The 27,765-nt window shown below is 37.7% G+C and overlaps 1 protein-coding gene across 1 annotated transcript; it reads left to right on the top strand.

The window, feature by feature from the left end:
- The first annotated feature begins 252 nt into the window (after positions 1–252).
- Positions 253–25,773, top strand: LOC145620257 (protein NAP1-like). The gene is made up of 24 exons (XM_081674897.1): positions 253–485; positions 1,070–1,440; positions 1,529–1,603; positions 2,090–2,170; positions 2,788–2,868; positions 3,034–3,116; positions 3,596–3,680; positions 4,900–5,025; positions 5,332–5,439; positions 5,727–5,771; positions 5,848–5,990; positions 8,026–8,158; positions 8,259–8,372; positions 8,572–8,650; positions 10,459–10,652; positions 19,270–19,415; positions 19,716–19,797; positions 19,928–20,038; positions 20,785–20,910; positions 20,990–21,123; positions 21,225–21,321; positions 22,589–23,580; positions 23,865–24,065; positions 24,949–25,773. The coding sequence occupies exons 2-24, from the start codon at positions 1,135–1,137 to the stop codon at positions 25,424–25,426; spliced, it is 4,020 nt and encodes a 1,339-aa protein (XP_081531023.1). The 5' UTR covers positions 253–485; positions 1,070–1,134; the 3' UTR covers positions 25,427–25,773.
- The last annotated feature ends 1,992 nt before the right edge of the window (positions 25,774–27,765 follow it).

Here is a 27,765-nt window from a genome sequence, read left to right as displayed (position 1 = left end):
TCTTTTGCCTAGGAGTCCGCAACTCCCTCCAAAGTTGCGAGTAAAAAGTAACGGAGGGAGTATAAAAAAAGCACATACATAATATTTTGTACTCCATGTTAAAGTTAAATTACTGTATCATGAATGTTAATCTTAACAATGAATTAATATGAAATGGAGTACGACAATTCTTTTGACAATTCTTACTTTCTTAGGGAGTAATGTACAAATGAAGTGGATGACACATTCATATTTTGGAAGACAACTAGACAAGACACAAAAAACACTATTGGAAAATCTCCTCACATTCTTAGCAAATGGTAGGTACAATGAAAATACCCAAATTAAATACCACTACTCTAACAAATCATTTCAACTACTAGCACTAAACCTCTGAAATCTTGAAGCTTACTCAACTAATTCAACGAACTTCGCACTTGCTTTTCGATGTTCATCTTCTTCCCAGCTATTCTACCATCGAATTTCTCACAACAACATTGTCAAATGTATGTAATTTTACCATTACTAGTAATTTCAATTCTATTTTCGTTGTTTTTTGTTGCTAATTTTAGCTAATTTGGATAATGATTTGAATTTGAAATTGCTTGCTAGTAATGCTGAATTCATTCAAACTAAATAGTAGTTTTGGTTTTTTTTTTTTTTTTTAATGAAATTGTTGCTGTAATCTGAGATTTTGTTGTTCAATTACTTGCGAAAATACTTTATTTTTGCTGGATTTTGTTTCAATTTTTCTGAAATTGAACTTATTTGTGTTAATTTTGAAATTGTGAACTTATCTCGAATTGCTTCTACTAGTGTTTGATTCACGATTTCATGCATTGTGATAATGAAAATTACGGAGCATTGCGTTTGATCCGTTAATTTCGGGATAGGTTCTATTTCCGGTATCGGTGTTATCACATTTCCAGTATATTGTGCTTGAATTTACTACCTAACAATAATAATTCTTGAATTTGTTATAGTGCCTAAATTATTCGGTATCAGGATGATACTTTGTTTTTGGAGGCGACAAGACGAATTTAACAATATAGTCCTGTACTTAATTTTACATTTGGTCTGACTTTTGCAGTTGATCTGATCTTACTATAAAATTTGAGACCTGACCAGAAAGTATTCTAGTTTTCGAGCTCTATAATGGCTTCTCCAGCGTTGAGGAGCTTTAAGAGTATGGGACCGGAGGGTCAAGCTCAGACTGCTCAAAGTGCTGGAGGGTCTACAAAGGGTTTGAATATACAATATGTTGTACAACTCACTGAGGTTGGGGAGGGTCTCATGGCGAAAATGTATAGACTCAATCAAATTTTAGATCATCCGGATATGGTCAATCATTTGTTCTCGGAGTCTTTTTGGAAAGCTGGTGTGATTCCTAATTTCCCAAAGATATGTACATTGGTTTCAAAGAAGTTCCCGGAGCATACCAGCAGATTACAACTTGAGCGTGTCAGCATTTCCTCACTTTTGTTAATTTTGATTCATTTTATGAAAATTTGGTTATTGATAGAATTTGTTGGGATTTATGTTGATGCAGGTTGACAAAATTGCTTTTGATTCATTAACGGATGGTGCTGAAGTTTATCTTCAAAATTTGGAGCCGTGGGTTCAGGTTTGAACTTCATTAATCATCTAGCCATTTTTCACCTTCTTATGTTCATTCGCATGTCCATGCAATTAGTGTAGTTATGAATGCAGCACCACCAACAGAATCTTAACACCTCTAATTAGGCTTTTGTGGAGGGCAAGGTAGAAGGATTTGATATACGTAGCCTTTCCCTTGATAATGGAGAGGCAAATCCATGTGTAGTTGAATGAGCTGTTTTGATCTAATTAATGCTCTATTGTAATACACCGTCACGGATAATGAATCTTTATCCTGGATGCGCCTAAAGCTATGAATCTTGATGCAAAGGCACTGCCTCTGTGTCAAATTCTTATGTATCTTATATGGTGCATTATGAGGAAGTAATTTGCATTGTGATTGTTTTCTAGCCATGGCTAATCAGATGTTGCTATAAACAATTTTGCTATATATGTATTCATAAAGTCAATGGAAATAGGGTATTCAGTGATTGACTTGATTTGATCTTATCAGCTGCTTCTTGATTTGATGGCATTCCGAGAACAAGCGTTGCGGCTTCTATTGGATTTAAGCAGCACAGTGATTACCCTGCTGGTAAGTGTTCAAAACAATGTCTCATCAACTCCTATAATATGTTTATTCATTGTTTTGGGGAAATAAAGGGGGTGGGGGTGGGTAAGGATGCAGCTATTTGGAGGCTAGTGTGGCAAATGTTTTGGCATCATGTTGAATGTAGTTTTAGTGTCTGAACATTGTAGCTATACATTATCTGTCTTTGTAAGTGTTTGAACTGGAACTTTTATGTCTTTAGGCTGACTTTCTAATTTCAGCTGGTATGTTGTGCAATTAACGTTATTAGTTGAAGCTAGTAAATAAATTTTCCTAATGATTTAACATGTAATTGGTGTATAGTTATACCATCTGTTTTACAGAGTACATATAATAATATCAGACTTTTTAGAGATTGACATTATCTGCAAATGAAATTTATGCAGAAAATTTATAATTTTGTAGACTGTCAGTGATGCTGCCATTTTATGTAGCATGACTGGTGTTATTATACTTGTCTCCTGTGGCACATCTTAATATTTACGGTTTCTAACTCATTTCTCCTCCATTTGTCATCATACACATGAAGAAGCTTGTTAAGAAATGATGATTTTTAGAGCTTTAAATCGAATTTCTAATCAGTTGGAGATTTTTTCTTGCAGCCTCATCAGAACTCATTTATACTGCACGCGTTCATGGATCTATTTTGTTCATTTGTTCGAGTGAATCTATTTTCTGAAAAGGCAAGAACTTTGTCTGGGTGTCTTATCTTTCTAAAATTTTCACTGTTTATACTTATTCATATATATCTTCTGTCAATAAATGTCCCTTTGTTATGGACTGGCTTTTATGAAATGTTAATAGGTGTTTCCAGTATCAATACTAATATGTTGCTGCTTTCACCTCAGATACCTGGGAAAATGATGCTGCAGATGTACAATCTTTTACATGGAATCTTGAGGAACGATCGTGATTGTGATTTTGACCATAGGTAGAAATCTTGCCAGCTTCAACTCAATGCTTATCTTGACGATGGACCTATCTTGTTATCTATTTGGTCATTATGTCTGTTTGATTAATAAAATTTGAAACTTGGATATGATAATTATTTGACCTGCCTACCACTAAAAACAACATTTAGGACCCCTACAAAATTTATCTATATTCTCTTATAGGGCTTTTTTTTTGTTCATCTTCAAATAATGAATGTTAATGGTTCTAAAATTCATATTAAGCAAATGTCAAATTTAAATGATAATTAGCATAATCTAGATGATAATAATAGAATAATTCAATTTTAATAAAAATAAATTTCCTTATCATCAGTTATTTATGCAGTGGTTGATAACTTTGATTTTAATTAGTGAAACATTTTTTGTTCTCTCTCTGAAATATTCATACTATACCTACTATACTGTCTAAATGTCTTCAGTAAGGCTTGCTGAATTTATTTCTTTATATTGAATACAGGCTGGTTCAATTTATAGACTCCTACGATCCACCAGTCAAGGGGCTTCAGGAGGACCTGAATTTTGTCAGTCCACGTATTGGAGAGGTTATAATACATGCTTGACCTAATTTTCCTATGCAAAAGGTGTCTTTGAAATCTAAATCATGCTAACAGAAAATTTCTGTCATTGAGGCATGTGCTCAATCTTGTGATGTTGTTTACTCTATTATACAAAAAATTGCAAAGATTTTTACCTGCTGCTTCTTTATTATTGGCAACTGAAATGTGGAATGAAGGTCCTTAAGTAGTTCTATGCCATTATGTGCACAAAATGTTTGGAATGGCTCAAAACCAGTAACATATAGCAGATTTGGCGACCAATTAATTATATTCACCCTACTTTCTATATTTCACAGCTCTGGAGTTGTGAGATGAGAAATCATCTTTATATACGACTGCAAGTGGCTAAATATCTTTTAAATAGGCTTTTTGAGTTGTTGGTTTCAATTGGTCAGCCTGCCTGTTGTTATGCAGCATATCAATCCACTTTGCAAAAATTGGTTTAATTATAGAATTGGTTTAATTAACCCACTTTGCAAAATTACTTCCTATTTATTTTCCCTATATCAATTTTTTTTTAAATTTTTTTTTTTACTTATATATAATTAGAGATATAAAGGGTTGAAGTTATGCCATAGAAAGCATGAAAAGTTAAAATGTTGCAACCAAAAGTGAACGGAGGAAGTATATTCTAGCAAGGAATCATTTGCTCCTTCATTGTGAAGCTGATGGTACCAAGGAACTGGTTATTTGATGAAGGGTTCCATTGTCCAATAACTGTGTCCTAGAACATGACCTAAGTCCTAGAACATGAGAAAGCTGTAGAGGTTTACTGAGAACATGGCCTATTGCCTATTGACTAGTTATGTAAGAAATTACTATGTAAGAAATACGTGCTATTGCCTATTGACTAGTTATTGAAACATGAAATTTTGCGGATGCACTCTACAGGAGTTTTAAAGGCATTCTTTCTAGCAGATTTTCTGTGTAACTGGCATTGCTGCTCTATGTACTTACTTTTTGTGCTGCTGCTCCGTTTGGCTTTAACTTGTTTATTACATTATTCCAAACTTGTGGCATTAAAAGACTTTACTATCTAAGAGATGGGTGCAACAAAGCAGTTTGAGGAGTATGTAGCCATAATTTATGTTTATTTGCTTCAGAAAACAATTTTTAAATTTTTTATTTTTTTTATTTTTTTGGTGAATAGATGCTAATGTCTAGTGTCTTGTAAGCTATTAGTGACATCTGAAACTGTTTCCAGGTTTTAGAGGCTGTTGGGCCTGTTATATTTTTATCAGCAGATACTCGGAAGCTTAGAAATGAGGGTTTTTTGAGCCCCTTCCATCCTCGATATCCAGACATACTTACAAATTCTGCTCATCCCATGGTTAGTGTGCATCCTCTGGTCTTGAACTTTGTTGTACTATCTCAAAGGCTTCTTATTCATGCTACATATGTTGGATTACACTTGCCAAATTTTTGATAGAATTCCAGCTCCTGGATTTTAAAAAAAGGATAAGAAGGATCGTTTGAATTTTAATTTTATTATTTGTTAATAAAAAGACCACATGCTGACATGTGCTCGCATTTGTACCACAGCAAGATGTTCCTGATATGTCTAAGATTCCATCATGTCTTATCTTTGATATGGGAATAAGATTTCCACTGTCACTTTCTCATTTTCTCTTTACAGAGAGCTCAAGATCTAGCAAATGTTACATCCTACCGGGAATGGGTGCTTCTTGGATACCTTGTTTGTCCAGATGAACTTCTGCGTGTAACCAGCATTGACATTGCTTTGGTACATTCTACTTCTGAATCCTTTTACTTTTTCATTTTTACATAAATAGTTGTTTGGAAGCAATGAAATCAGTAATATCAAGAGGATTTAATCCTCAAATCTTACAACCCTTCTCCCCCCTTACCTGTCTTTTTATCGGTGAGATCATAGCCTAACCATTTAATAATGCAAACATTGTTTTTGCTTGTGTAAATTCAATTTTCATGGTTCTTGCTTATCTGAAATTTAAATGTTTCCTGTTAGTTCATCGAATTCTTCCTTACAATGACATTTATGATGATATGTAGGTTGTTTTGAAGGAAAACTTAGTTCTCACTTTGTTCAGAGATGAGGTGAGGTTTTCATTTTATTACTTTGAAGGATGTAGGTTGTGTGGATAGTTAATCAGGAAATGATGTCAATATACAGCATATATTGTTGCATGAGGATTATCAACGATATGTCTTGCCACGCATTTTGGAATCAAAGAAGATTGCAAAGGCTGGTCGTACAAAGCAGAAAGAAGCAGATCTTGAGTATAGTGTGGCAAAGCAGGTTGAAAAAATGATAAGGTACAACGGTAGCATCCATATGATTCGGATTGTTCTTTTTTTCAAACAAGAAATATGTGCTGAATTAGCTAGTAGTCCTATTTTTCATTTGTAGGCACATGTAATGTGTTTGTGCTTGTATATCTTCTGATTAGCAATATATGCACATAGGCTCATCGCAGAGTACGTTTTCTGAGTGGTAAAATGTGCGCATAGGCTCATACCCTCATACAGTCAAACCTGTACTGTTTGTGTGCATCTTTGGAGTCTGTGAACCATCTTCCTTTAATCACCTATCAACACGCGAAATCAGACCTCATATTTTACAAACTCGTTTCGTCATATTGAATCTTTATATGGACCTTCACTCTTTGTCTATTTTCTAGATAAAGAGAATTGTAAGAACAGAATGAGGGAGAAGGGGAGAACATGAGCAGAGTACACAGTGGCCACTTACCTACATGGGTACAGCATCAAACATTCAAACCTTAGCTATAAAAAATACCATTAGAAGATCCCGTCTTATACACAGATAAACTACCAATAGAACATCCCATTACATAAAGTTAGAAGGAGGCTCTTTTAGGCTTATCCCTAGAACTGAAAAGGAATTGTTCTGTTATACTTTGAAGGTTGAACCCAAAAGTTTAATTGGCACTATTTTATCTCTGTTTAAAATAAAGCCTAAAGGTCCTGTTAACTAGACATTTTTTATTTTCAGTGTGTTTCCATCCAAAGTTAAAGTATTTCTCTTGGACACTCTTTCTAGTTAAAATATTTCCCTTAGATACTCATTAAACTTTTCAATCCTTGCGGAGGTGAAGGGAGTGAATACAGGTTAGTTTAATTCCTTCCGCATGTAGTAACAGAAATTAGAACTAGGTACTAAACGTGCTATTGCCTTAAAGCAAACCAATAGCATTGTATCTATGCATCATAATTTGCTTGTGATCATGATGGTAGAGTAGCAATTGGCAAACAGGTTTAATTGTCTAATAAAGTCCCTGAGCATTGAACAATTAGGCAGTGGAAGAGCAAATGTTGACTTGTCTTATTATGAGCCCCAGGAATAGAGATTTATTAGGATTTTGCGCTTGAACTGATCAATCACATTGATTCTACTCGGAAACTATTGTGAAAGGGCTTACGTCTTCTGGATGAAGTTTTAAAACTGAGCGACTAGCAAGGGATTTTACTGTCTTAAACCTTAATTACCCAAGAAACTGGTTTTTGATGTCCACTATTTATTGGTGTCACCCATTCAGAAAAATAGTTTCACATTTTGATTTTTTTTTTGACAACTTATATTTATCCTTTGTTGCCCATTTCATTTTAATTGGAATTTAGTAAGAATCTCCATTTTCCTCTCTTTTTTCTCTCTTGTATCTATCTTTTCCCCTCTAATTTGTGAATTAATTTCAATAGAAATTGTTTGTGTGCAACTGTGCACTATTACCAGATGGCTTGACCTAGAACCTGTCAGTTTGATACACTATGTTCAGGTCCTTTGTGTTGAACTGGAGATTAGTTTTTCCTAGCTCATTTTTCATAATTCGAGGACTGTGAAGAGTACGAGAGCAGATATGTAGTCTTGCTTGTTAGAATCTACCTTTCCTTTAATTGTCAAATCGTCATCAGTTCTTTATTCATGGGTGAAGGCCAAAGAAATGCCATCTCAAATTTTATCTCCAGCATAGTTGCAGTAAAAAAGATGCTAATCAGATTTTGTTTTTTGTCTTCTAATGTCTACTTCCTCTGTTTCACTAAATTGCAACAATTGAGGTTGGCACTGTATTAATGCAAGAGGAGAGAGGTTGCTTAAAAGTAAAATATATTTTTAAGGAAGATGTAAAGGAGGGGAGAGAAAGAGTGGGCCAAGTATGCATAAAGTAGGTTTGAAAAGTTGTAAAAGTTGTCACAAGAAAAGGAAGTATTTCAATTATTTGAAACATCCTACGTAGGCAAGTGTTGCAATTTTAGTGCAACGGAGGAGGTTTTAGTAAGTCTAAATGAGTGTTGTGAGCTAATATATCTGTAACTGTTCCACTTTTCGCAGTGAAGTGCATGAACAAGCATTGCTATGCTGTGATGCAATACATCATGAAAGGAGAATACTTCTAAAGCAAGAAATTGGAAGAATGGTTCTCTTTTTTAATGATCAACCTAGTTTACTGGCTCCCAACATCCAGGTATATATACAAATGTTGACTTTGTCTGTGACATGTCAATTGTAGAACTTTATTTATTTATTTATTTTTATTTGACAACACTTTTTCTGTGATTTTTAAGATGGTGTTTTCAGCTTTGGCATTAGCTCAGTCCGAAGTGATATGGTACTTTCAGCATGTTGGAATTATGTCATCAAAGTCTAAAGCTACAACTCATACACTACCTGTGGAAATAGTAAGAAATTTCCCTTCCCCTCCTTTATCTTTCATTTAATTTTATACAGTTTAAGAGAATAGCTTGGTAAACTATGTCAGAGATGTTACTTACAAACAATCTCTGCTGTTGTGCTAAAATGTTGAATATACTTGGATTCCTTTTGTGTTTGAATTCCACTTTTCTGAACTCTTTCCTCCTTCTCTAAATTTGATTTCAGGATCCAAGTGATCCAACTATTGGTTTCTTATTGGATGGAATGGATCATCTTTGCGGGCTAGTGCGCAAGTATATAGCAGGTTGGTCCACTTTCAGATTTATGTTATGTAAGGCTAATATAACTTGATGGATGAGGAAGTAAATCATTATCTGGATACACTCACTGTCCTTGTATAAAAGTCCCATTTCTCATAGGCATGGTTTTCTAAGAGAGAATTTGTAGTGGGTCATTATTACTTAAAGTTCAATAAAAACAAGAAGATAGTGGGGGATAGTGTATTGGTTTTTGTGGAAGTTAGAGATTTTAGACACACGTTCCACAACACACACACACACAAGGCGCGCACGCACACACACACAGCACACAACACACACACAACGCGCGCACACACACACACACACAGAGCACACAACACACACACACACACAGAGATACACACACACACACGCATACATACACACAGATACACACACACACACACATACCAAAAAAAAAAAAAATTTGAATCTATATGATGTAAAACTGTTTTGGATAAATTTTCATTCAATTGATTTTACATGTAGCGTAGAAACCTCTAGAAGTAATTTAAGTTGATTTAAAAGTAACTGGGATCAGTTTAAGAAGTTACAAAATTACGAAATTACCATAAATGACACTGGCATCACCTTGATGACTTGATCGTCCGATTATGATGATTTAACAACCCAAATTGGTAATTTGTTATCATTTTAGTCTATGGTTCAATTCTTGGCCAACAAATTTTGATTTATTTGACTACTTAGATATTGAGATATTGTTTACCCGTTGGCATTCATGTTCTACAATTTAAGTTTGTTTCTCTCAAAGTTATTGTAAATGTTCAAAAACTTGATTTTACCTAATTTTAAAGTTATAATTCAATCATTCAAAGGTTGATTTAGCTTTTATATAAACACAAGAAGTATGAATAATAACTTTCCGGTGTTTAGAAGATATAATACTTGTACTATAGTGAAGAAATTTTTTAAAAGACAGTCTTTAGAATAAAATCACATATTCCAGCTTAAAACTTGTGTTTTAAGTAACTATTGATATCATTATACGCCTTTTTGAATCCTAGTTAAAAAAAAAAAATTGAGTGTGTTGTTTTAAAGAAATGTTGCTTGTGCCCTGAATTATAATTTTGATGTTCTAAAACCAGAGGTTGATTGTTTATTTATTATCATATTTTATTGTCAAAATAATATCTAAAACTTTCTAATAATTAATATTCATTAATTTCCATGTCCCAAAATATGATTGTATCCTTAACATTAAAATTACCTAAATTAGCTTAATTTCTGGGATATTGATGAAGGTTTTCATGAAATTAGGATTGAGCTTCAATGGAGTCTACTTGAGGAGAGAAGTGTGTCTTCTAGAGGATAGAAAAACATTACTAAGATCGTACCTAATAAATTTCACCTAAATAACTCGATTTATATAAAAATAAAATATCCTTGAATTGGTGAAGTAATTGTTGAATTTGGCATAGTATATGCTCTCACAAGAGCCTTCTTCTCTCTATATATAATGGTTGACATCGTAAGAGAGTGAGTGGATAATTGTAAGTATTGTGGGAGGTAAAGTGGTAATATGGGGTTGCCATAAATAGAATGATCTAATACCAAAGGGATATTAAATAAATGGAATTGGGACATATAGAACTAGGATTTGGTGAGAACCATAAACCTAAATCATCTGGGCCCTATAACTCTTCATTAATGGACTTTGATGATTATATAGTTCTGTGTTCATGGAAAATATTTCTCATCATCAAAGTTTACTAACTGATTGTCAGATTCTTATCCGTTATTTAAGAAAAATCAATTCAAATTGATGTTAAGTTTTGTTCATATTGAAATTCAGCAATCCGATGTTATGCGCTATCCTATCTGTCATCCTGCGCTGGTAGAATTCGTTTTTTGCTGGGAACTCCAGGAATGGTGGCACTGGACCTTGATTCTAACTTAAAAGGACTTCTTCAGAAGATACTTCAGCACCTAGAAAAGATACCAAAACCCCAGGGAGAAGATATCTCTGCTATCACTTGTGATCTATCTGTAAGTAATCCTAAAAAACTAGATTCCTTTCTCTTCTTCCCCTTCCCTTAATGTTTGCTTATTTTTCCTGTAGTATGCTATCTTTGAGTATGTGTTTTACCCATCAAATGTCTTACTACCTCTGGTTCGATTTACTCGCAACAAAGTACAAATTTTCGGAAACCAAGGCAAAAGATTGAAAACTTGATTATGAAAAAATAAGGGTATATGCTTAACTATTAATCCAACCATTAAAAAAAAATTAAAATTCAACTTTAATTAAATTAAATAACCCACCACCACCAACACCACCAACCATCACCCAAACCACACACCACCACCCAGCACCATCGACGCACCACCACCACCCCACGCACCCAGCAAACCGCCGACGCACCACCACCACCTCACGCCCTCAGCAACCCGCCAACCCACCACCAGCAACCCAAGAACCCAACCACCCCACGAACCCAGGAGGCCAGGAGCCTGTCGACCCACCACCACCCTACGCACCCAGCAATCCACGAACCCAGCACCGCCGATCTGCAACCACGAACCCAGCACCATCGATCTGCAACCACGAACCCACGCCAGCAATGTCGATCCACCAACTCATGAAACCAACGACACCTACCCACGAAACCAAAACCCAGGATACCCGACCACCAGCAACCCGACCCACGACTCAAACCCACGACGCCTCCGATCTCATGACGCCGCTCTTAACACCACAAAGCCACCATGAAAATGGGGTTGGAGGAGGAGAGAGAAAATTAAAGGGGATGAGGGTTTAATTAATTAAGCTTGGGGTTTGATTAATTAAGGTTGGGTTTTAATATAATATAATCAGATTTGTAATTTAATAAGGTTGTTTGAAAAAAAAGTAAGGGTATATTTTGTCAATTACCACCCAAAAACATACTAAAAAAGGAAAGAAACAAGTTTGTTGCGAGTAAATTGAACCGCCTAAAAAAGGAAATTGTTGCGAGTAAATTGGACCGGAGGTAGTATTTAATTAGAATTTTCTGCTTAGCTAAAACGAGAATAATGCTCATCTAATTGTTTTTGCTCCACTCTTGAGCAGGACATTGATTACTATTGATCATGTATCATTCTGTTCTTGATTATTTATCTTCTCTGTAACACTCTTGTGGTTATTTACTTGTAATAATATTAAGTTAGGCAATAAAGATTTGATCTTGGGGAGAATTGGCAGCTATTTGATTAATATGAAAAAGGAAAGTAACAAACAAGAGTAGCTTGAGGCTACTAGTCTCTGATTTTAGCACCTTTAGGGCACCACTCTCTAGCTCTAGAAATTACTATGATCTTGCCTAACTAGCACATCCTACACTCCCTTTCTTATATATACATAATCTGCCAAAAGAAGGAAAACAACAAAAGTTGTTGTAGCAGCTGTCAAAGCTCTTCCCTGATTGGATGATGCTGCTCTGCTTGGTGACTGCCCTCTGCTTGGTGGCTGCTCATTCTCTGACATGACCCTTCCTCCTTCTTGCATAAGTAATCAAATCATGACCCTTGTTGAGCATTGTGTCCGTTACATTCCCTCCCCCTAGAAGACTCACCTTGTCCTCAAGGTGAAAGGAAGGAAAGCGCTCGTTGATGAGTGAAGCTTCCTCCCATGTGGCCTCAATTATGGGTAGACCTTCCCATTTGATCAACACCTCCAAGTGGGAGGGTGAGCTGCTGGATTTCCTGACAGCAAGAACCTGCTCCTGCTTGCAGCTCCAGTTCTGCTGTTAACTGGGCTGGTATGGTAGGGCTCACTCCTTGGTTGCCTAGTGCTCTCTTCAATTGAGAAACGTGGAAAACAGGGTGTACGCGGCAAGAATCAGGCAAGCTCAGCTTGTAGGTCCCACGCGTTGCTCCACCAAGAATGGTCCATAAAAACGTGGAGAGAGCTTCTCATTAGGCCTCTTAGCAAGACACTTTTGTCTATATGGCTGAAGCTTTAGATAGACATAATCTCCCACCTGGAACTCCACTTCTTGTCTTTTTAAATCCGCATTTGCTTTCATTCTTTGCTGTGCACGGAGCAAATTCATCTTCAAATCCTTGAGCACCCAATCCCTTTCCTGTAACCACACCTCCAAGCTACCCACACCTCCCGGGGTTTGGCCTTTTCCCACTTTAATTAACTTCGGAGGGTCTCTTCCATAAACCACTCGAAATGGGGTGAACGCGATTGACTCATGGTGAGCTATATTATAAGCAAATTCAGCCCAATGTAACCATTTTCCCCAAGATTTGGGCTGCCCATTCACGAAGCACCTTAGATAAGTTTCCAAGGTCTTGTTGACTATTTCCGTTTGACCATCGGTTTGGGGATGGTACGCGGTGCTTCTCTTAAGTTCCGTGCCTTGTAGCTTAAACAACTCTCGCCAAAAAATACTCATGAATATGCGATCTCGATCCAAAACTATAGAGCTAGGAAACCCATGGAGCTTGACCACTTCCTTAACGAAAATGGCAGCTACTGTGGCAGCACTATAGGGGTGTTTTAACCCAACAAAATGCGCATATTTGGAGAGTCTATCTACCACAACCAAGATAGAATTCATCCCTATCGAATTTGGAAGGCCTTCAATGAAGTCCATTGATATGTCCTCCCATATGGCCTCGGGAATGGGTAGGGGTTGTAAGAGTCCCGCGGGTTGCATTTGGGAGTGCTTTGCTTGCTGGCAGGTGGGGCAGCGTTGCACATGCTCCCCGATATCCTTTCTCATCCCAATCCAATACCATTCCGAAGCAATTCTCAAGTAGGTTTTGGTCTCTCCTTAGGCTATCATGGTACTCTCTCAAGAGTTTGGGAATTAAGGTAGATGACTTGGGTATTGCCACCCTCCCCTTAAATAACATCCTACCATCTTCTACTGTGTACCCCACATAAGTCCCTTCCCCTTGCTGTACTGCTGCTGCTATTTTGCCCAAGAGGCTATCTTCCTCAACCTCTCTTTCCACCTCTTCCCACTTAATTCCTTGGACAGAGACCATGGCTGCCATTTCCAACTCCGAGCCACCTCTTCTAGAGAGTGCATCCGCCACTCTATTGCTAGCTCCCGGTTTAAATTGGATTTCAAAGTCGAAACCCAATAGCTTGCGCACCCACTTTTGATAGTCTCCTCCCACTTCCCTTTGCTCCATCAAATATTTCAAGCTTTGTTGATCCGTCCTCACCACAAAGTGACGGCCTAACAAGTAGTGGCGCCACTTGACAATGGCTAGGCAAATCGCCATTAGTTCCTTCTCATAAGTGGCTTTTGCTTGCGATTTGGGGCCCAACAACTTGCTGTAAAACGCTATAGGCCTTGAGTCTTGCATTAACACCGCCCCTAGAGCATAACCCGAGGCATCGGCCTCCACCACAAATAACTTGCTGAAATTCGGCATTACAAGCACAGGGGCAGCCACCATGGCAGCCTTGAGCTGCTCCAATGCCTTGGTTGCTTCGGTTGACCACCCAAAATTATCTCTCTTAAGTTGTTCGGTCGATGGTCTAGCTATTTGAGCATACCCTTTAATGAATTTGCGATAGTATCCGGTTAGCCCCAAGAAACCCCGCAACTCCTTCAAATTCTTGGGAGTAGGCCACTCTACCATGACCTTGACCTTCTCCATGTCCACGGCTACACCACTTTGGGACACCACGTGACCCAAATAAGCAACTTGCTGCTGCCCAAATTCGCACTTCTTAAAATTCACCACCAAGCTATGCTCCTTGAGCAATCCCAACACTATTCTCATGTGCTCTCGATGACTCTCTATATTGGGGCTATAAATCAAGATGTCATCGAAGAAGACTAACACGAATTTTCTCTAATGAGGTCGGAACACTTCATTCCTTGAAAGGTGGCGGGAGCGTTGGTAAGCCCAAAAGGCATCACCAAAAACTCGTAGTGGCCCTCATGGGTCCGAAAGGCGGTTTTGTGAGTATCCTCCTCTCTTACTAAAATTTGATGGTAGCCCGACTTGAGGTCGAGCTTAGAAAAGATGGCAGCCCCATGAAGCTCATCCAAGAGCTCATCGATAATGGGAATGGGGTATTTGTCCGAAATTGTCTCTCGGTTCAAAGCACGATAGTCTATGCAAAAGCGCCACGAACCATCTTTTTTTTTAACCAACAAAACCGGGCTTGAAAAGGGGCTCACCGAGGGCTTTATGATTCCGGCAACTAACATCTCCCAAATCATTCTTTCAATCTCGTCTTTTTGAAATTGGAGATACCGGTAGGGCCTTACACTCACCGGGTTGCTTCCCTCTTTCAACACAATTGAGTGTTCGTGTCCCCTCTTGGGTGGTAACCCCTTAGGGTCAGCAAACACTCCTTGAAAGTCCTCCATGATATCCTTCAACCACGTTGGTGGTGCTGCCACCGGTGGTTCAGCTCTTCCTTCATTCAAGTTCAACTCCACGTGGTTGATCTCCACCCATAAACCTCCTCCCTCGTGCCTCAAGGCCTTTATCATTGCCTTGAGCGACACCTTGGAGTGTTCTAGTGCTGGATTTCCCACCAAGGTTACTCTTCGATCACCCACCATAAAACTCATGACATGTGTCTTCCAATTGTGTGTGACCGACCCAAGTTTCTCTAACCATTCAATTCCCAAAATCACGTCAGCACTACCCAATTTAAGAGGCAGGAAGTTGTCAACCACCACGAACCCTCCATCCAAGACCACTCTTATCCCTGTACATCTCCCTTTGCCCACAATTACATCTCCATTCCCAAGCGGCACTCCGAATTCGCGGTCACCACTCACTGGAACTCCCACCTCCGCCACTAACACCTCCGAGATGAAGTTATGGGTGGCTCCGGGGTCCACCAATATCACCACTGGCTTCGGACCTACCCTTCCTTCCAATTTCATGGTTTTCGGCCTCGAGATTCCCACCAGAGAGCAGAGGGTAGCTCCGGCCGTTACCTCGTCGTCACTGGACTCCAGTTGTGGCGGTTTAGACGGCCTAGCTCCTCCGGCGTCTTCCTCGCCCCCGAGCAGTAGCACGCTAAGCTCTCGGTTCTTGCAGCGGTGGCCCACGCTCCAACGCTCATCGCATCTAAAACAAAGCCCCTTGGCTTTGCGCTCTTGGTGCTCGAAATCGGTCTGCCGCCGCGGCTCCCCTGACCTCGCCGTCGAGCTGGTGGTAGATCGGGGAAAATTAACGGAAGCCTGAGATTCGGGGGTGATAATCGGGACTTTTGGCCACCCTTTGAAGGTCGTGGCTTGTTGAGCTGGTGTACCAAATGTGTTAATAAGACCCGACCCGACTGGTGCTTTGGATCCTGACGATCCAGATGCGCAGGTAGTGGGTCTACCCGACCCGAAATATCCGGGTGGTTTCCTTAACCCGCGATCTCCATGGCCTGTTCTAGGTTAAACGGGTTCATAAGTCTAACGTGAGCCTTGATGCCCTTGTATAAAATGGCCCATCATAATTGTTTCAGGGATATCCTCCAACGGCGCTGATAACTCAATGAACTTCTTCCGGTACTCCATTACAGTGGTCTCCTGGCTTGCGGCCAGCCACTGCTCGTGGAGGCTTCCGGCGTGAGTTGGCCGGAATTGCCGCAAGATCCGCGCTTTCATGCTCTCCCAAGTCGCAATAGGCCTCCTCCTATTTTCCCACTGGAACCACCGTAGTGCGTCCCCTTCCAACGCCGAGACAGCCGCCTGTAATTTTTGCTCCTCCGTGAGGTGGTAGTGGAGAAAGTACTTCTCCCCTTTAAGTATCCAACCATCAGGGTCCACGCCTTCGAATTAGGGCATATCAAGCTTCCTCGGCTTCCAATGGTAGTCACCACCGCCGTTCTGGTTGCGATTTTCAGGTGTATAGCCTAGTCCTTGTTCATGGTGCCTCTGGTTTACCAAGTTCCGCAGCTCTTCGAAGAATTGTGCTTGCGTGGTGGCGTTTGCTGCGGTCTGGGCTTCTTGCTGCTGCCGTAGCAGCTCAAACTGATTATCAAGCTTCTGGCTGGCCTCACTCAATGACTTCTTGAGTGTTTCTTCTTGTGTTTTCATCGCCGCCTCCATTGCCTCCAGCCGTGCTTGTACTCCAGCCATCTGCTCATCCAGGTTATCGCACCTCAGAGTTGCAGAGGCTACCATGTTTCCTCTTTTTTTTTTTTTTTTTGAAAACAGAGTACGGAGTGGTGGTTTCCGGTGCCGGCAGGCGCAGGACCGCCGCTCTGATACCACTTGTAAAACTCTTGTGGTTATTTACTTGTAATAATATTAAGTTAAGCAATAAAGATTTGTTCTTGGGGAGAATTGGCAGCTATTTGATTAATATGAAAAAGGAAAGTAACAAACAAGAGTAGCTTGAGGCTACTAGTCTCTGATTTTAGCACCTTTAGGGCACCACTCTCTAGCTCTAGAAATTACTATGATCTTGCCTAACTAGCACATCCTACACTCCCTTTCTTATATATACATAATCTGCCAAAAGAAGGAAAACAACAAAAGTTGTTGTAGCAGCTGGCAAAGCTCTTCCCTGATTGGATGATGCTGCTCTACTTGGTGACTGCCCTCTGCTTGGTGGCTACTCTGCTGTTCATTCTCTGACATTCTAATTTTCTGACCCTTCCTCCTCCTTCTTGTATAAGTAATCAAATCATGACCCTTGTTGAGCATTGTGTCCGTTACATTCTCATTAACTCTTTGGTAGCTATTTATTTTGAATTCTCCAATTCACCCCTTACTCTTGTACTTCTTGCTCCAAATTTTGGGATTCAATGCAATTAGCAAGCTCTCTTTAAACTCAATCAATTGTAAATACATATGATCTCAGAGAATTTTATTATTTGACTCTGTGAATTGGGTGGAATTTGGTTTTGCTAGGAAATAAATGTGATTCTATATCTTTATCTATAGACGTAAGGACAGATATTGGCAGAGAGTAGTCAGACTGTCAGAGTACCTATTCTCTATTGCTTTACTCTACCTTTAGTGCTTCTTTAACTAAACTTAAATCCCCATTCCCCCTACTTATAAGGGATAGGCCATATACACCCCCACCTCTTGGGATCTGCATTGAAAGTTTTTCATGTGGATGCTGCTGTTATTTCTTAAGAGTTCAATCTGAGGAAGGGCTGTGAAAATTAGAGATTGGGGAAACTGGTGAACTCTGTTTCTTGTTTTCTTCTGCACTCTTCTGTAAGAGAATGTCATTTAGGACATCCTTTTTGTTTTCTTCTGTAGTCTCACTACCATTACTTGCTAAAAGCGTGGTAAAAGCTTCATTTCCTGAGGTCATAAAGTGCCTTAAGGTTTTTTCTAGTGTTGGTTTCTTTGAGAAAGTCAATGCTAAATTGTCAATTGCGATTGCAGATGCTTAAATCTCAAACAGCTCTTTCACTGATATATGCTATGTGCATTACTCTCTTGCTTTTGTAGAGACCACAGTTAACTAACTTGCTAGTATGAGATTGGGTACGAGTTTGCAATTAGCTACCTAATATTGAGAAGATTATTGAATTTATTTAGTTAACACTCTGGAAGAAAATGTTGGGTCACACTGGTTTCAGCTGTCTATCTATTGTTTGTGTCAGGAAGATTAAGGGCGTACTTTGTAATCAGCTTACCTGTATATCTTGCAAGTGTTCGTGTATTAGATGGCTCTTGGTTTTATATGGAGGTTTGGTACTTCATAATGTATTATGTTTATGCATGATGCTGCTTCCTTATGAGCCAAGATGCGGAAGCATTTTCAAATTAAGCCAGTTCAAGTATTGATCCCCATTAAATGGGTACAGAAGCAAATTCTGTGATCAAAACTTGTGTTATTGATGTATGAGTAATTGTGTACTTCATAGTCATCTAGGGCATGACCAATCTCCTTGAAAAGTAATTAGAGTAATTAGAGCCCTTTGAAAAGTTCTATTACAGTATTACCTGTATCATTGTTTTACTGATGAGGCTATGAGGTTGGTCTATACAAATAAGTTCAAATAGGTTAAAGCAAGTCCAGATATCAGATATGTTTATGTAAGTTCCAGTATTAACCAAATATATTCTGATGTAATTCCGGATATGTTCAGGTAAGTTTAGATCTCGAATTTTGGGTGAAAAAATAAACTCTCTCCTCTGAACATGTGAATATGTAATATAACTCTTACAGCTCATTTACATTGCCAACCGTTGTAGCTATTTTCAAAAGGAATGACTTTTTGTGACTGTATTATTCTATTATCTGCCTCCCTTTTTATTATTGTATTCCTCCATTCTATCCCCTCAGCAAATCTAATTAATGTTACCATGACACAGTATAACGAAGTATAGCTAGGATCTAGGAGATTCTTGTATGAACTTAATTTCATCAAGTTAATGCATGCTACAGAATGTGAGAAATATGTTTTTTGATGACTGGTCGACTGGGTAGCAATTAGCTTGATAATACTTTATTTACTTTTTAGCTTCGTTAATATCGCAAATTCATGTAGCCCTTTGTCTAAATTCACTTATAGTTTCTTAATGTTTCTAGTTATTTATAAGCTATAAAAGATTTCGCTTTTTATGCGATTGAGTTCTTCCCCGTGTGCTGGGTTTAATCTTCATGGTTTAATATTTGTATTTGCCGTGATTTCTTTGCTGTTGCTTTACCTGCTCTGTAATTTTTTCAGGATTTACGTAAAGATTGGCTGTCAGTGTTAATGATTGTCACTTCCTCTCGGTCATCCATTAATATAAGACATCTGGAGAAAGCTACTGTTTCTACTGGCAAGGAAGGCTTATTAGCAGAAGGAAATTCTGCCTATAATTGGTCCAGGTAATGCCTGTCATTCATTTCTCTCTTTTGATAATTGTAAGTTACAACTGTGACAATTGTGATTAGTTCTTCTGTTGAGATTTTCTTGTTTCTAATTGAAAAATAGTTCTGTATTTTTTTATTTTTTTTTTTTTTTTTTTTTGTACATGGTTCTTTTGCCTGATATTCACCTCCAATAGCTAAAGGTAACTAAGGAGTAAGAGTAACTGGAGCACATGTAAACCTTGGGGAGTTGAACCCTTTTGCTATCAAATGTACTCTGTAAATTAGCATCTTTAACATCTAAATTTTTATGTGCAGATGTGTTGATGAACTTGAATTACAGCTTGCAAAGCATGGAAGCCTCAAGAAACTGTATTTTTATCATCATCATCTTACATCGGTGTGTTCTCACTTCTTGTGCAGAATGGAAAAAGTTACTAGAAGCTATATGTTTCTGCTATCAGTTTGTTGAATATATGTCAGACATGTAGCTTAATTACAATAATGAGACTGATGTGCTATTGCTACAGGTTTTCAGAAACACCATGTTTGGTCCTGAAGGACGTCCTCAACATTGCTGTGCATGGTTAGGTGTTGCAAGTAGTTTCCCAGAGTGTGCTTCTCACATTGTTCCTGAGGAGGTATTTACAGAGATTCTTTAGCCTATATGATATTAAAATATAAGATCGCCTTGCTTATTGTAAAAATCAGCTGATTATATGAGGGGTGGAAGTTTGTTGTATATAATTGTTTACTCTTTCAGAAATGGGCATGGAATCTTACCTGACACTCAATGCTCACTTAGACACTTCAATCATTTGAACCACATAACTGTAGATAACTGTAGAAGATAAGTAGAAATAGGACGGAAAAGAAGAATATGTGCAATATGTGCTCACAGTTAGGCTGGATAAGCTGTACAACAAAGTTAACAATGAGGTCAGCGTAAGATGTGTGTATCTGTATTTCTACGACATGATTTATGCAAATAGCCTTCTTAAACTAGAATCAGGTTTCTTTTATGCCATGCCCTCTCACTCGTGTCCTATTTTAGGACAGCGTCCCGTGTCTAATAACCCTAACATTTCATATACTTAGGTATGTACCGAACTCGACGCTCCCCCTGAGTAACATTGGGGAAACTTAATGGGAAATTTCTTATATACAAATTTAGGGTGTTGCTCTCTTGTAAAATCTATAGGAAAAAGTTCTTTGACAAAGGGCCTTCAAATATTGGAAGTAGCCTTGGTTGCTTACAAGGTGTTACTTGTGTCCACGAAGGGAAAAAAGAATGTGGTATTCAAAGGGGTTTTTATATGTGTATGTTGTTGGGTTGATTTGACTAGGAGTCACAATAAAAGATTAACTTTTGTTTTCTGAAATTCAGGTTACAAAAGTTGGACGAGATGCAGTTCTTTATGTTGAATCTCTAATTGAGTCAATCATGGGCGGGCTGGAAGGTTTAATCAATATTCTTGATTCTGAAGGAGGATTTGGTTCTCTAGAGATGCAGGTTAGGACCAGATTTTATATATTTTATAATTTTGCTTAAGAAGTTCCTTGTAACAGGATTTGGGATTTATATATTTCAGCTTCTTCCAGAGCAAGCAGCTGTCTACTTGAATTCTTCAACAAGGCATTCTATCCCAACAAACAAATCCCCTAGAGGATTACCTGGAATGCCTGGCCAGGAGAGTTATCCTGAAAATAATAATTCTATTAAGATGTAAGGCCTCTTTCTTGTAGAATTTATAATTTAAGGACAAATTCCAAGGACTCTAAAAATTTAAATAACAAAGCTGAAATATATAATTCCTTCTGTATCAGGTTAGAAGCTGCCATGCAGAGGTTGACAAACCTTTGCTCTGTTCTTAATGACATGGAGCCCATATGTGTATTGAACCATGTATTTGTTTTGAGAGAGGTGAGGCATCTGCCTGCTCTATCAGTTCTTGCTTGCTCATGGCATGGCAATTTTATTTCTTTGTCTTTGATGCATATGCTAGAAAGAGTACTCCAATTCCTATTTCTATGTATATAGAAGTCGTCTTACATTTACAAATAGGAGAGCACACCTAAGATCCGTCTATTTTCTTACTCCCTCTATTCCAAAATACTTGTAGCAATTTGATTTTGACACTATACATATTTAACTTTGACCAGATTTTTTATTAATATGTAAAAATCAAATGTTATTGTTTGTTATGCTCATGGATTAGTCTCAATGTATTTATTTCAAGTATTTTGTTTTCATGTTTTTATCGTTTTGGAGCTAAGGCTTTGTTGTTAATAATTTTGTTTTCATGTTTTTAATTAATACATAATTGCGTGTACTTAAGGTCAAACTTGGGCATTGGCTCGATAAAGTGAGAGAAAACCAGAAAGAATCATGATAGTAGAATTTTGATGGACCTTTTCCTTCCCCTTTCTTTATCGAAAAACATTGTAAAAGTTGGACTTTTGCCCTAGAGGAAGCTGAAGGCTACAAATTGTGTGTCACTAAGGTCAACATCTGAAATGGTAGAAAATAATTATGTTGTATCTCATGACTATTCGGCAAGGAAATGTAATTTCCCTAGATACATTAAGCAGGCTTGTCAAAGCTTGTAATTTCTGCAGGCAATGCTTACCTTGGAAATTAAATAATACCCTTCACTTAAGAAATAACCTCCTTTTCTTTGGTGGGTGGTTAATGATGCCTGGTTTTTGTTGCTTGTTGGGATGTTATACTGAATAAAATCTTTCTGGAAATTACAACAATTTTGTGGTGATGGAAAGTGAAATTATTTCAACTCAAACAAAAAAGAAGTTACACCACTATGGCATCATCTCTTTGCTTTCAGTAGTATTTATTCATAGGGGTAGCAAGTGCTTCAGGGTTATCATTGTTCACTTAAAACTACAACTTGAAATTTATCTCCCTTTTAAACCGGTAAAGAATATACAACTTATATCGGGAGTTTTGTATTTCTTCTTAGAAGAATAATAAAGGAGAAATCCAAAGTAATTCATTTAAAGACCCTTATTGCTCCTCAATAATGGATGTTATAAAGTATACAATATCACTCAAATCATGGTCATACATTTGACCGTCTTTTGCTTTGGTGGAAACCTCGCTATTGATGGTCCTATGTGCATCCTTTTAGGCTCTTTGTGTGTTTTAGTTCTAACATGTTTCTTTAAAATTGTAGTACATGAGGGAATGCATTCTTGGGAACTTCAGAAGGAGACTGCTTTCAGTTCTTAAGACTGATAATGACCTTCAGCGTCCTTCTGTCCTGGAATCTCTAGTTCGCAGGCAGATGAGTATAATCCATCTTGCAGAGCAGCATATCAGCATGGACCTAACCCATGGTATCCGGGAAGTTTTACTTGCAGAAGCCTTTGCTGGACCAGTGTCATCCCTTCATTTGTTTGACAAACCCATCAATCAACATACAGGGTTAGCTGCTGAAACAATTTGCAACTGGTACATTGAAAACATTGTAAAAGATGTATCAGGAGCTGGTGTCCTATTCGTGCCTGCTCACAAATGTTTTAGAAGTACAAGACCCATTGGTGGATACTTTGCTGAGTCTGTAAGTGACTTTAAGGAATTGCAAGCATTCATTCGTCTATTTGGCGGTTATGGAGTTGACAAGTTGAAGCAAATGATGAAAGAGCACACTGCTGCACTTTTAAATTGCATTGGAACTTCATTACGGTCAAACCGTGATATTTTGGAGGCTATTGCAGGAAGCTTACACGCTGGTGATCGCATAGAAAGTGATGCTAATACAAAGCAGATTGTGGACCTGGAAACACTGGTTGAATTTTGTGTTCAAGCAGGACAAGCCTTGGCCTTTGATCAGCTTATTTCAGATGCTGCTGGTGATGTACTCAAGGAAGATGCTCCGTTGATATATTCTTTGCTGGAAGGGATTGTGCCACATTTGCCTATGGAAGTTCCAGAAAAGAAGGATATCAGGAGGATGAAAGAGGTGGCAAATAGCATAGGCGTCATGGGTGATCATGATACAGAATTTGTCAGATCAATCATGGAAGACATAGGGGTTGGAAACGATAATTCATGGAACTTGTTGCCTTATTTATTTTCTGCTTTCATGTCATCAAATGTCTGGAATACAACAACATTTAATATTGATACAGGAGGTTTCAATAACAATATCCATTGCTTGGCAAGGTATGTATACTGAAACCAAGCATTAGTCAGTCATTGACGAGTTGGTGATCCCTTCTCCTTGTCACACGCATACTCATTGTAACATTTATTAATTTAATTGATTTATTTATTTTTATATGGTCAAGTTTGTGCTAATTGAGGGGTAATTTGCTCTCCCTTTTCTTGAATTCTGTACATAAATCATTTTGTGAATCCACCCCAATCTTGTATCATTAGCTTGTTATTGCAACCCAGTTCAAATTTGCATTGATTACATTCTATTAATACATTACTTTGTCATACAGATGCATAAATGCAGTAATTGCTGGAAACGAATATGTCAGAATGGAAAAGGAAAATCAGATGGCTAATGGCCACGTTGATGAAAATCTGCAAAATCAGATGCAGAGCTCATTAACAGCTGAAGCAAGTGCCAAGTCTACTTTACTGCTTTTTGTAAAAATGTCAGCTGGGATGATTTTAGACTGTTGGCACGAAGCTAACAGGTATGGTCATTATTCTATCCTTCTGTTGGGTCCTTTTCTAAATCAATGATTTAATCATACTTCCCCATGACCCCATCTATTATATACGAAGTACTATTCTTTCTGTATTGGTTCTGCCCCTTTTTCATCCAGTGTAGCTGGATCTGTTCATATATCTGTATTAAGGTGCTCAATGTGTACTGTGTAGAATATCTATACCTTTTTTAAAAGTTCATGTTGCTAAATAGCATGACCTTCGTCAGCTGATTTGTAGCCGTCAACATATAACCTTTAGTTGAGCCATCAGTTTTCTTTGCTTCTGAACCGAGGAAAAATTAGTTGACTAGATTATAGCCTTTGTAATACCATAATTTGGAAATAGAGAGTTGGTAATCTCTTATTTTTGTCTTGGGACTTCAGGGATGCTTATAAAATTTGCAAGGGTTTGCTTTCTGTCAACCAAATGCTGGTCATAAGTGCTGGTTTCTGTGAGGCCTTGATGAGGTTGTACTACAGATGTGTGTGTTAAACTTTTGCTGATGGCTAAATTTATTGTTAGTCACTACTCGTCTATGCTGCAATCTAAGATAAATTGAAATCATTAAGGGTAAAAAAACGCAAGTAGTTGCTAATTCCACCCATGGATGAAACGATAAAAGCTTTCAACTTGACAGTGGGGCAGTGTTAAACTTCCTGAATCTGCCTGTTACATGAAATAGAAAGTTCCATTGCATTATTAGAAATGCGTACAAGTCAAATGGCTTTAAATAGGATCATAAATATGATATTATCACTTGTGTACAGTCCTGGCAAACTCTGCTAACCTGGACTTTGACTCCTCTTTTACATATTAACTGTGACATTAGAACATTGTTGATTGACACTTCTTGTGTATCTTTTGCAGATCCGATCTAGCACCCAAGCTTGTATTCGTAGACCAGTTGTGTGAAATTTCTCCTCATCTCCCAAGAAGCTCACTGGAAGCCTGCATCCCATATTCTATTATTCGCTCATTATATAATCAGTACTATGGGAATTCTCCCTCATTGCCATTGACTTTACGAAATTTATCATCACCTCGAAGCTCACCTGGAGTATCTCTCATGCATAATTCTCCTGCATTCCGACACCTCAGAAATGATTCAACTCAGCCATATTCTGATCAGTCAGGATACTTCAAACAACCTTCAAGCCAGTCATATGATGCTGATAGTGGAAGTATCCAAAGTAGTGATCGGAGACACAGAAGGGGTTCTGGGCCTTTAGATTACAGCTCAAATCGTAAGGTGAAGTTCAATGAGGGATCAACCTCAGGAAGCACAGGGCCTAGTCCTCTTCCAAGGTTTGCTGTGTCAAGATCTGGTCCAATATCATATAAGTAGGAAGATAATTTTGTCTAATAGTTAATTTGAGATGATATTGAAGTATCAATAATTAGTGAACTACAGCGTGTTTTAGGTTGCTGCCATCAGATAGAGTTCCTCAGGCAGAAACCAAGTCTGCCAAGCTGTAGTTTCTGTACTATTATCAACTGAGCATGTTAACCGGTACGCAGCCATTGTAAATGTTGATGGGCTATACTGAAGTAGGAAGAAGGGTTACTTTCCACCTTGTATTTAAAAATTTCCTTGTAGATTTGTTTATTACATTACTGAGTTTGCAGAAATTATAATATGCACCATGTAATTTTGAGCATTTTAAATCTTATTAAAATTGGTTTTATTCTTAATAGTCTTTAAAAATATGCCGATATAATTTTGAGCATTTTAAATCTTATTAAAATTGGTTTTATTCTTAATAGTCTTTAAAAATATGCCAATAGTACCTTGAATTTTGCTTCTAATTTCCCCTTTTTAAATTTTATATTAATTTTTTGAAATTTAAGGAGTGGGTCATTTATTTTCTGAAAATTTGTTACAGTAAAATACTTGCTTATGGTGAAGAAGACACTTAAAACAATAAAATAATTAAATCTGTACACGAAGTTACTGCAATTTTAAAGTTTGTATTTCCCAATTTCCATGAACCTTTGTAGGATACCTTTCAGGCGTCGAGGCTAATGCAAAATTGGTAAAAAAAAAAAAAAAGTACAAGGCAATTTATTTTATTACAACACTACACAGTATATTAGTATTTTTTTTTTTTTCTACTTTTGGGTAAGATGGATTTTTATTGATTTCCAAAGAGCAATAGAAAACTAGAAACCAAGAAAAAAAAAAAAGACAACAGGGTCTAAACAATTTTAGACTCAGAACTTAAACTCAACTGAGCTGATACACACTATATGAGATAGATTGTTGATCTGCATACTAAGAACAAAAACAAAGCTCCTACCAGCTGCTTCACCATGATGCACCCTTTGGATCGCGCTCCTAGATAGTAATAACGAACTATTGTACTTTATAAACTCAACGACGACTAGAACTGGTGTTGAAATCAGTCATCTGATACTGTTCTTCATCCTCACGATTCCCAGAAGCTCTCCCAACACCCAACCAATCTAAAGCTGATCTCTAAACAGCCACAAAAAAGTCGCGGTTTTGATAGATTTGCATTATTGCATAGCTGCACGAGTGCACGACCCTGGACAACATGATCTTATTGTCCTTGTTAAACTGCATATAATTGATATAGACGAGGCAGAGCAGCAGAGTTGTATCAAACCATTTTTTCCAGGGCACTTTGATAGACGACTCGCTCACTGCTGTAACCCTGTAATGCACTGACTCTGAATGGCAAGTCCCTAAAACAACCTGCTGCAGCAAATAAATTCCTAACAGCCTAGTAACAAATATAATTATATAGCATTACTAGAATGCAAAATAGATTGTAAGCATTTCATATTTCATAATATGATCAAATCCAATTATACACTGATGAATATTGAGGTTCAACACATTATACATTGTAATTGGCCAATCTCAAACAAAGAAAAATACAAAAAAAAAAAACCTAGAATATACAACATGAGCAACTATCTAATCAATTAACTATACACAACAACTAGTTGAAACGTACCAACAATATTTGCCTTTACACATTATAGTCAACTAACTCAACTCCCACCTCAATTTTGAGTGGGACAAAAAAAAACATAAAATCTAGTAGTACCAATAATTATTTAATAAATACATAAAAAGACCAAAAATCAAAAATCAAAAACCCCCACCCCCACACCCTCCACCATCACCACCATGACCGCCGTCGCCACCATGATGACCACCATACATTCCACAACCACCAGCATCGCCACCGGTAGCACTATAAACACTTGTACGCCGCCTTGCCCTGCCTCGACTACGCTTTTCGGGCTTGTAACCATCAGCACAACCAAATAAAAGCATTGATATGATTGCAATAGACATAATTACCAAACATATCAATAATATCAAGCCCCCGGAATTACTACTACCCCATAACTTAAATATATCAACATGATTTTCACTTGTAAATCTCAATATTCTTGCCATGTTTTTTTCTTTTCCCCTTGTTTTTTGTAACTCTTGTTTTGGATGTGAACTTTTTAATAAGAAGAATATGTTCTGTTATAAGAGCAGGGTATTTATATTGTTACTACCATTATTATGATACCTTATCTTCAATTATGTTAAATTGACCGTTGATTTTTCTAATCTTAACAACCGTATTATAGGTTAATAGATAGATTCTTTTCTTAAAGTATTCCTAAGTTATTTCCCTCAAATAAAATGTTTTTCTAACA

The sequence above is a fragment of the Chenopodium album genome, chromosome 27 (genome assembly GCF_948465745.1).
Source record: "Chenopodium album chromosome 27, dcCheAlbu1.1, whole genome shotgun sequence".
NCBI classification, from domain to species: domain Eukaryota; kingdom Viridiplantae; phylum Streptophyta; class Magnoliopsida; order Caryophyllales; family Amaranthaceae; genus Chenopodium; species Chenopodium album.
This window is presented reverse-complemented; position numbering and strand designations above follow the sequence as displayed.

Bases quoted from the DNA above. Each gene is read 5' to 3' on its own strand.
- LOC145620257 (XM_081674897.1), top strand. From the start codon at position 1,135: ATGGCTTCTCCAGCGTTGAGGAGCTTTAAGAGTATGGGACCGGAGGGT. The intron at 3,681-4,899 runs GTTATAATACAT...AACTGTTTCCAG, and splicing joins TCAGTCCACGTATTGGAGAG to GTTTTAGAGGCTGTTGGGCC. The intron at 19,798-19,927 runs GTGTGTTCTCAC...CTATTGCTACAG, and splicing joins ATCATCATCATCTTACATCG to GTTTTCAGAAACACCATGTT.